The following is a 10,328-nucleotide window of genomic DNA, read 5'->3' as shown; positions in this document are numbered from 1 at the left end:
GGACAAAGAGCATCCCAGAGGTAGGACATTAGGTGGGACAACAAGAAACCTGGTGCCACTGGAGAAAGTGGAACCACTGACGGGGGCAAGAGCTGAGGACGCTGCTTTTAGGGGTGGCCAATGCTCCTGCAGCCTCCACATCACTGAGGTGTCAGAGCTGCTCCAGACACAGACTCAGCTTGCCTCTCCACAGGATCCAGATGAGCCACCAGCCTAGGAAGCTCTCAGTAAGTGTTAGCTGATCATTACAATTACTCCCCGTGGTAGTCAGCTTATTTGTCACTACAACCGAAAGATGTGACAAAAACAATTAAAGGAGGAAAAGTTTATTGGGGGATCATGGTTTCAGAGGTCTCAGTCCACAGACAGCTGACTCCATGCTCTGGGCAGAAGGGCGTGGAGGAGGAAAGCAGCTCAGGACCTGGAACCAGGAAGCAAGAGAGCTCTGCTCACCAGGGAAGAAATGTAACTCCCAAAGGCACGCTCCCGTGACCTGCCTCCTCCAGCCACACCTAGCTAGCTGCCTATGGTTACCACCCAGCTGATCCATTCAGGTGGACTGCCGCACTGATTAGGTCACGGCTGTCAAAACCCAATCATTTCATCTCTGAACTTTCTTTACTGTCTGACACATGAGCTTTTGGGGGGTACCTCATATCCAACCATACATTCCTGTTCCACAGACCAAAACTGAGGCCCAGGAGTGTGTGTGTGAACACTCCTCGTGAATGACAAAGGGCTGGGAGGGCCCTGCTGGAGAAGTCAGAGGCCAGCCCAGGATGCTCTTGTACCTTGTCATCGATGCATTTCACCTTGGTGGGAAGATGGGAAAGACACCTGGCTTGAAGGCTGAGGTCATCCCCTGCTGAAGCCCGGGAAGCAGATGTCAGAGTCCCGAGGACAGGACGGGACTTCAGTCACTTCTGCCCCATGCCTATGGCTGCCTTTGCTGAATTCCCCAAGGTTTTGTGCCTCCCTGCCATCAGTCCTAGGAGCCAAGAGAGAGCTGATAGGGTACCTAAGGGAGGAAGCAAGGGCAGATGTCCCCACCCCTTCCATGATCCTGGAACCCAGAGCACTGCCACAGACAGGACTCCCAGGTCCTGAAGCCGGCCTAGGGGCATGGAAAACTGATTTGTGGATGTGGCAAGGGTGCCCATTCTGTTTTCTCACTCTCTCTTTCCTCTGAGAGCCCACATTAGGACCTTCCTATTCTTTTCCTGTGCACTGAGGCCCACATTTTGAGTTGGTTCAGTCTTTGGAGGAATATTCCCTAAACCCCGAAAATTCTACAAGACTTAAAAAGAGCAGATGGGCTGGCAGCGCCATCTGCTGGCTGCCCTGGGCTCAGTCCCTTGTGAGGAGACAGAGACCTGGGGTGCACTACTGCATGCACCCCAAAACAAATAAGGAAACTGAGGATTAGATGCACCATTCAATAGTGGAGCCAAGATCTGGGACTAAGACTTAAAATCAGGGGTGCCCTTAAGCCCGATCTCCCTGGGAACACACACTTGGATACTGTTTCTGGTCCTAGAGGACCAGAATTCCCTCCTTGAGGCTGGGATTTTCAACTCATCGTGCCCGTAAGAGAATCAGGAAAATGTACTCCTGTGCAGGGACCGGTTGGTGAAGGGTGCCAGAGCGGGCCACACCTCATACACCTAACCTAAAACTGAGCTTATGAATCAAGGAAACAAGACCCCCCGTGGACCCGCGGACTAGAACGGCCTTGGACCAACAAAGAAATGCATTTCAATCTGTTGCATGAGTTGGCCAGAAACTTGTGGACTCGCTTAGTGTCCTCCTGAGCCACGCTGTCCCCTGTTCCCGCCCCTCGCGTCCCTCCCGTCGTGCCCCGCCCCTTCCTCCCAGCCCGTCCCCGCCCCGCGTCGTGCCCTGCCCCGCCCCTCCCAGCTCGTCCCTCCCGCGGTCCCGCCCCTCCCGTTGTGCCCCGCCCCGCTCTGCCCGGCCATTTCCCCTCTCCCCGGACTCGTCTTCCTCTCCCTCCGACCCCCGGACCCCCAGCCGGCCGCCCAGACACCAGGTTCCTCCGTGGCCTGTGGCGGCGCCAACCCCGCTGGCGTGCTGGCGTGTGACCTTAGCACGCGCCTAGGTCCATCCGTCCCTTCCCGAGAGCAGAGCGGCTGGGAAGAGTCAGGAGTCCGGGTGGGCGCTGGCGGCTGACCGCCACCGTCGTCCCAGGGCTCCCCAGCGCAGGTTCCGCGGGCCCAGCTCAGTTAGCCAGAGGCTCCGGGCAGTGGTGGGTGTCCGCCGCCCATCCTGGGGCCCGCGCGCCTCGAGCTCTCACCCTGCCTCTGGTCTCGCCCCCGGCACGCTTCTCCATAGGCCCCGCCTCCCGCCCGCCCCGGCCCCGCCCCACTCCGCTGCGCGCTCGGTCTAGTCCCTGTCAAGTTCTCCGCAGGCCCCGCCTCCCGCCCGCCCCGGCCCCGCCCCGCTCTGCGCTCTCCGTCGAGTCCCTGCCAAGTTCTCCGCAGGCCCCGCCTCCCGCTGCGCGTTCGGTCTAGTCCCCGTCAAGTTTTCCACCATCAACGCCCCTGTCCGAGTGACGCACAAGGCCTGCGCCGCACGACGTCGTGCACCATCAGGCCACGCCCACGGGGGTAGCGTGCGGTGCGTGGTGGTGAAGTTAGGGCCATGGCGCGGGTGGCCGCCCCCCCGGAGGTGATCCGCGCAGCGCAGAAGGACGAGTACTACCGCGGCGGCCTGCGGAGCGCGGCGGGCGGCGCCCTGCACAGCCTGGCGGGTGAGCGCCCGGGAGGACGCGACGGGAGAGAGGCCGGCGCCACGGCGGCTCGGCCCCAGGCCCTGGCGGCAGGGCGCTGCTCCACCCCGGGCCGCAGCGGGCGCCCCGCCCTGGAGGCCGGGTCGGCGGCCGCGAGAGGGTGACGGTCAGAATAGGCTGTTGACGTGGCGTGTTTATTGGTCACACACTTTGTCGTACTCTGTGCCAGGCGCTGTGCTCCGTGCTTGTCCAAAGGTCACCCATTTACTCTTCAGACGTCCCCACAGATAGGACCTGTGGGCGTCACTCTCGCGACAGGTGGACAAGTGGAGGTCCAGGATGGCTCGGCCAGGCGGCTGGAGCCGGGCGTGACTCCGGGCAGGCGGCCTCCAGCCTGTGGCCCAGCACTGCCTAGACTGGGGCCTGGGGCGGCGGGCCCTGGAGCGGGAGACAGCTGCAGCGGGTACTTCTCCGAAGGGGTCTGTGCCAAGGGAGGCCAGAAGAGAGAAGGGTGGTTGAGGGCTTTCTCAGCTTGCAGGAAGGGGAGGAACTTGATCTGGTACTGAGCACCTGGGGAAGTTTGTGGGCCCCCACCCTTAAAGGACCCCACCACTTCCCCCAGGAATGTGTTTTTCTCTTCTCAGGAGCAAAGAAGTGGTTGGAGTGGAGAAAAGAGATCGAGCTGCTCTCAGACATAGCCTACTTTGGCCTCACCACACTTGCAGGTACCACCCTCAGCAGGCGCTGGCACTGAGGGATCCACAACCCACCCAAGTCAAAGTCAAAGGATGGGGATGGGATGGGGGCTTCCAGGCAGAGTGAGAAGCTCCTGAAACTAGCCCACATGCAGCCCCAGGAAGGAAGGGACCACAGACCAGAGGAGGAGCTGCCTGGGACTCCCCAGAGCCCAGGGCTCAACCCCCAGCCGGGGGCCTTGCCCTCCATCATTTTTGTCCCTGGAGACCTTCTTCCAGGACTTTGCCCAGGGTGGTGTTTTTTCCAGTGGCTACCTTGGTGACACAAGTGGGTCACAGTGGTCACCCGAGTCCCAGGGGTGCTAGCAGTAATCTCTGATGGGGGAGTGAGAAGGTCAAGCGTGATGGTCATCCTTACAAAGATCTGATAGGCCCTCAGGATTGCCAATTCCGTTTTGGGACCCAGCAAAGATCACTGAACACACGCTAAATGCCAGCCAGTTGTAAAGAAGGGGGCCACCCAGGGGTGTCCTGCCACCCTGGAATGCTCTGGTTGCTGATAAGCACCACATAACTGCATTGTGTAGTATTGTGGGAGGTGATGAGCTCTTTAGGGGAAAGGGCCAGTTTTGAGAAAGAGCATTTCCCAGGGCCAAGAAGACCCTGATAAGGAGGCCTCCTTAGAAGGCTGAGAGTGCCCCCGAGAGAGAGTAGTTTTGTGATCTTTTAGCTTTTCCTCTGAAAGGTGGGGGTGTTGCAAGGACATGGGAAGGGAGAGGTCAGGCAGAGGTAGAAGCAGGGAGACACACAGGAAGAGATGTCAAGGATGCACTATGGGCTTGACCTCAAGAATAGGAGGGCCAGCATGGTTTTCCATGGAGACAGGGAGTGGGGAGCAGGCTTTCCCAGGTGGTCTGGAAGCTCTCTGTTGGTTAGCAGTGAATTGGGGATGATATCTGCTAGGCAGCTGACCTGGAAGCCGGGTATTTGGGAGTGAGCCCGGTCTGGGTTTGCACTGGAGTGTGTGGGAGGTAGGGAGGAACAAGACTGAGTCCTACCGCATGGGCAGGGAGTAGAGGGGCAGCAGGGGAGAAAAGGGGAACAAGCACAGGCTCTGAAGAGGATCAGAACCTGGGGGAACAGGGAGCACAGGTGTGTTAGCTTTCCATTGCTGCAACAAAAGCAGAAATGTCCAACTTGAAGAAGGAAAAGTTTATTTTGGCTCACTTGGCCCCGTTGCTTTGGGCCTCTGGCCAGGCAGAGCACCATGGTGGAGAGCATGTAAGAGCAGAGCTGTTTGACTTGTAGCCGCCAGGAAGCAGAGCAGAGAATAGAGGAAGAGGCCAAGGAATATCCTTAGTGACCTGCCTCCTCCAGCTAGGCCCCAGCTCCTAGTAGCCCACTCAACTATAAATTTACCAGTGGGTTAGTGCTTCAGTTGCTTCCCAAAAGCCCTATCGCTACATTGGGGACCAAACCTTCAACATGTAAGTCTGGGGGACTTTCCAGATCCCATCATAACAGGCCAGATCCCAGGAGCGGAGGACGGCCTGAGTGGCAGGTTGTGTCCCTGAGGTCACAAGGAGGCTATGGTGGGTTTTGCAGTGGGAGGTCATGTTGGCCCTGCCCAGGGTTCAGGGTGACATCCTGAAGAGGATGAGTTAAAGGTGACAGTTGGGACTAGTGGACTGATGCTCGGGTACAGAAGCTGACTGAGGACAGGCTGACCACAGGAGCCTGTCCCTGCATCAGTGCACACCTGTCCTTGTCCTTCCAGGCTACCAGACGCTTGGGGAGGAGTATGTGGGCATCATCCAGGTGGATCCATCCCAGCGGCATGTGCCCTCCAGGCTCCGCCGTTGTATGCTGGTCACACTTCATGCAGTCCTGCCCTACCTGCTGGACAAGGCCCTGCTGCCCCTGGAGCAGGAGTTGCAGGCTGAAGGTGACAGCATGCGGCCCTCACAGGGTAGCCTGGTGCCCAGTGGGCGTGGCCGGTCAGGGACACGACGATGGGTTCGTCGCCACATGGCTATCCTGACCGAGCAACAGAGGAGGACTCTTCAGCGGGCCGCCTTCATCCTTAGACAGGGCCTCGCCTGCCTCCATCGCCTCCACATAGCCTGGTTTTACATCCACGGCATCTTCTACCACCTGGCCAAGAGGCTCACAGGAATCACTTATGTAAGTATAGAGCCAAGGGCCCCACCTGGACACCTAGATCACTGCTGCAGGGTCTGTGCTAGTGATCTATGTGATGATGCCATCAGTCAAGTGCTGCAGTCTGAGGTGGGAACGAGACCTCTACTTGGAAAACCATAGTTTTTATTCAGTTGCATTTTGCTGAAAGACCTGGGGAAGTCCAACTTCATGAACTCCGAGGGTAGGGCAAGTCTTTTTCCCTGTGCAGGGCTGCCAGGAGGTGGGGATAGGTCACTAAACACAGAGACCTTGGTCCAGTCTTGGGGCAGATCTGCAGCACAGGTCTAGACTGCGGCTGTGTACATTTTATTGCTTTGGGGAAGGAGCAAGTGGTCCCAGTCAATGCCGAGTGCAGGCTCCAGCCCAGTTCCCAGGGCCCCACTCACATTGTTTTGCAGTCCTGGCACAGGGGCAGTGTCTTGGGTCTTGGTCCAGGGAGGTTTCTCCAACAGCTGATCATGTGGACAGCATCTCTGCCAGGCCTCCCTCGTCTGCTCCTGACAGCCACCCCGACTCTTCCTATCCTGGCTCTCCACTGGCACCCATGGAGCATCTCTCTGCCCCGAGCCTTGGTGCCCTCCCTCCTGGGCTACAGTGCTGCCTGAGTTTTTAGAAGGGAGGTCATGTTGGCCATGCCCAGGGTGACATCCTGAAGGGGATGAGTTAAAGGGTGACAGGTGGGACTGGTGGACTGGTCTTGGTCCAGGGAGGAATAGTAGGACCCCAGTACTCTCTTTGGCCACTGCACTGCTGCCTTGAGCCCCTCCCAGGTCCCTCTCAATCTTGCCTACCCCACATATAAGCAGGTCACCAGGATCAGTTGCAGAGTTGTGGTGGGGTCTCCATGTTCAGTGCACCCAGACCTGAAGGTATCTGTAGGTCCTCACGCCTTGCAGGATCTGGGTAGTTTGCTGAGTGGCTGTTCTCCCTCCTCCAGGGCCACTGTTGGCCAGGCACCGGGCAGGCATGGGGCTCCTCTCCACAAGGGCAGCGGGGCCAGGTTGGCAGTGGGGTCTGCCACCTCTATATGTGCTCCCTCTCTGGCCCAAGATGCCTATCTGGCTGAACTGACTGTCTCCACTTTGGGGCCAATGGGCTTTTTCTTCAGTAACATGGCCAGAAGTTACATTACTAGGTACAGGAGAGACTGGGAATGTGTGTAGGGTCAGGGAGCCATATACCTTGCTAAAATAGGGACATGTCTGTCCCTGTAACAGTGCAGCTGGTGAGGAGTGTCCACATGTCCAGCTCCATGTCCCCTCAGCTTCTCTTTGGCCCTTTTCCAGTTAGTCCCTTTTCTCCCCAAAAGGCGGTTACTGGGTGACCACAGAATCTTCACCCACTCCCCTGTCCTGTCCAGCCTCAGGCTCACCCCAATTATGCTGAGGATGGCCAGCAGTCCAGTCTCCTGCCTAGGGCCTCTTCCCTGAGTCTCCCCAAACCCACCCCCAGGCCTGGTCTCATTCTTTGGGCACTCCCAGCACCCTGGGAGGCCTGGGCCTGACAGAACAGGGGCTCTCTCGCAGATTTGGAGCCAGGTCCCCTTCAGGGTGCTGATGGCTCTGGGGCCACCTACCTTGACAGCTACGGATCCACCACCTGTCAGGAGAGGACCCACGGGCTCGCGCAAGCTACCGGCTGCTGGGGCTCGTCTCCCTGCTGCACCTGGCACTCTCCGTGGGGCTGCAGCTGTACGGCTTCAGGCAGAGGCGGCGAGCCAGGAAGGAGTGGAGGTTGCACCGCAATCTGTCCCACCGCAGGTGCGCAAGGGCTATTGGGGTGCTTGGGCATACTGCAAGAACTGGACAGCACTCTGACCTCGACTGCCCTGCCCTCCCCAGGAGCTCGCTGGAAGACAGAGCCGTTTCCCGCGCACCACTGTGCACCCTGTGCCTGGAGGAGCGCAGGCACGCGACAGCCACTCCCTGTGGCCACCTTTTCTGCTGGGAGTGCATCACTGAGTGGTGCAGCACCAAGGTGTGTAGCCAGCCCAAGCCCTTCTAAACGTCCCTCTGTCTGGGGTGGAGGGTGGCCTCATCTAAAAGCGCCCAGGTCAGTTAGGCGTGGAGCCGTGTTTAGGTAGAAGAGAAGTCCATGTGGTGAGCACAAGGCCCAGGCCATATTGCCCTCACCCTGCCCTGCCAGGCTGCACCCACCAGGGCATCCTATGCCCACACTGAACTCCACTTCTAGCAGGACAGGCGCCGAGTGGCAGAGTGCACATGCTGCATCCCCTAGGCAGCTGGGCACTTCCCTTGCTGGGAGGGACTACAGAATGGCTCTAGCCAGACAGCTCTTAGGGAGGGCGCCCTGGACATCATGGAGCAGGACAAGGACAGGAGAACTCATTCTTCTGGAAACACACCCAAGAGACTCAGTAATGCCAGTTGGATGGGCGTTTCTGAGAGCCCAGAGTACCAAGTGTGGAACTCGTGCACAGCAGTGCAGAGGGAGCCCTGTCCCAACGGGTAGGACAGGGTGCCTCCAGAATGGGATCTGGTGGGAAGACCTAAAAGAAAGGGTTCAGAGCAGTTCACGTGGCCCAATATCTGTCTTCCTGACGAAGCCTGAAGCCCCCCACAGCTGCCTGCCCAAGCACTGCTGGGCAGATACAGTGAAGCTCAGGCAGCAGAATAAGCCCAACAGGAAGGTCCCCAGCACCAGTGGTCCATAGGTGCTGAGGGTGAATGAGGAGCCCCTTGTGTGGTACCCTGAGTGTCCAGGGGCACAGCTGCTGTGGGCCAGAACTGACCATGCCTAGCACCACCACCCTGTCAGAGCTGGGGAAGGCTGTTCCATGGTCCTGAGCTGCAGATCATAGGTTCAGCAGGAAGGGGCAGCCCGTGTGTTGTCAGTGACCCTGCCATCCCCCACAGGCGCAGTGTCCCCTCTGCAGGGAGAAGTTCCCTCCCCAGAAACTGGTCTACCTGAGGCACTACCGCTGACTGTCACCAAACACCCTGGAAAGTGGATGGAGGAACCTCAAGAAGCTTATTCTCGAGATTCACTTAGTTGCACAGAAATCATAGAACCCTTTGCACTGTGTTGCCACGTAAAGCTACGACTCCCGCCACCAGGCTAGAGGACAAAAAGCTGGTGCTGACGAGGGTGACCAGCCTGGCACTATAAGGGCTGCTTTGGCAGGTGGCTGTGGCCCACCAAGGGAGGGGCCAAAGCCCCAGGTTTGGCTCAGCTTAGGGCTTCTTCAGAGGTCCCTCGTTTGGACAAGGTCTCAGGATTCCCTCCCTTCCCCAGCCACAGAGTTGAGAACTAATTTCAAAAGTTGTCCAGAAAGAATTTTATTCACTCTGTTGAGCAGAGGACTCTCAGGAGGCAGGAGCTGAGCATCAAGTGGGGAGGGGGCAGTGTGCTCCAGCTGGGTGGTCACAGAGGCCCCCAGCACCCAGGCCAGGTAAGCCCATCTATAGGACTGGGTGTCAAGACCACACAGTAACCAAAGGTCAGTACCTCTGACTAAATATTTGGCACATATTTTTAATTCATGGTGTTTGCTTCCCATTTTTGGCTTTAGCACAAATGGGAAGGGGTCTCCCCAACTGCAGGGGCAGAGCCGGCTTCAGTGAAATTTCCTGTTGTTTTCTTTACATCTTAACTTGCTTCTGCTCTTAGGCTCCTCTGGGGAGCCTAGGTGAGCCAGTGCCCTCCCCCAAAGGCCCAGGTGGGCAAGCACGCTGCTTACCCAAGGTCATGCTGTGGCAGCCCCCTCAGCTTGTCCCCAGCCTGCTTCCTGCCTCTATTTGATATTTCCAGGTTTTCAAACTTAACTGGTGCCAGAGACAACTTGCAACGTTTAAGAAACTAATTCCACAGAAATGTTGGTCCATGGAGAACAAAGGATTAACCTGGAAGAATCTCATAAAATGTGTGGAGCTGCCCCCGGCAGGACCTCTGGGTTGTGTGGAATGTGGGGCTGAGGCCAGCCAGCAACATGGCTTTGCTGTGCAGCTGTTCCTAGTGAGCAGGGCCAGCGAACAGCAACAGGCAACTGCCCGCCCTAGGCTGGGAGGAGCACTGGGGATGGCTCCAGGGCTGCTGGCAGCAGAAGGCTCCACAGCCCCTGCAGGGGGCCTGGAGCACAGCTCTGCACAACCATGCCCAGCCCTGGACAGATGCACACTGAGTTCCCATCACAGGCAGAGTTTGACAATCCCAGGTGCTGCCTGTACTGCCAGCTACTAGGGAGGCTGAGGCAAGAGGAAAGTCTGATGTCAGCTTTGGCAACTAAGACTGTGTGGCAGAGAGAAAAAAATTTACAGGGATCTTGGAGGGTGTGGCTCAGGTACATCACTTGCTTAACAGGCTCAAGGCCCTGGATTCAATCCCCAGAACCACACACACACACAAAAAGTGAACTTTCAGGTACACAGAAGGACTTACAGATGATCTCTCACAGGAGCTCAACTTGAGATCAGAAGTCAACAAAAGACCGTCCAGACCATTGGCTCAGTGTCTGAAACCCTGTGTGTGCATGGGAAGCCCTGGTGCCAAGGCACCAGAGGGCCAGAGCACTTGTGCCTCCTGGAGGGGTGTCTCTTGGCTACCGTCAAAGACTGTTCCCCTCCCGGGACGGCTGAGAGCAAGCTGGGCCGTGGTGCAACGACTAGTGCTTTAGGTATAGACTATGCAAGCAAAGGACACTGTCTTTTAATAAAACTGGAATTAAA

At 57.8% G+C, this 10,328-nt stretch overlaps 1 protein-coding gene and 1 long non-coding RNA gene across 2 annotated transcripts; one reads left to right on the top strand and one right to left on the bottom strand.

Moving 5' to 3' along the window:
* Positions 1-325: 325 nt before the first annotated feature.
* Positions 326-2,349, bottom strand: LOC113176098 (uncharacterized). Its single transcript, XR_003300036.2, has 3 exons — positions 2,312-2,349; positions 792-988; positions 326-421 (listed from the first exon to the last, which is right to left on the bottom strand). It is a non-coding gene; the product is annotated as an uncharacterized LOC113176098 (long non-coding RNA).
* A 236-nt stretch (positions 2,350-2,585) lies between these two features.
* Positions 2,586-10,238, top strand: Pex10 (peroxisomal biogenesis factor 10). Its single transcript, XM_026380496.2, is given in 7 exon segments — positions 2,586-2,767; positions 3,391-3,471; positions 5,219-5,625; positions 7,170-7,223; positions 7,225-7,403; positions 7,485-7,620; positions 8,520-10,238. Coding segments are annotated over 7 exon segments (1,035 nt in total). The 5' UTR covers positions 2,586-2,658; the 3' UTR covers positions 8,589-10,238.
* Positions 10,239-10,328: the final 90 nt, after the last annotated feature.

Source organism: Urocitellus parryii, chromosome 11, assembly GCF_045843805.1.
Source record: "Urocitellus parryii isolate mUroPar1 chromosome 11, mUroPar1.hap1, whole genome shotgun sequence".
Lineage (NCBI taxonomy): Eukaryota > Metazoa > Chordata > Mammalia > Rodentia > Sciuridae > Urocitellus > Urocitellus parryii.
This window is presented reverse-complemented; position numbering and strand designations above follow the sequence as displayed.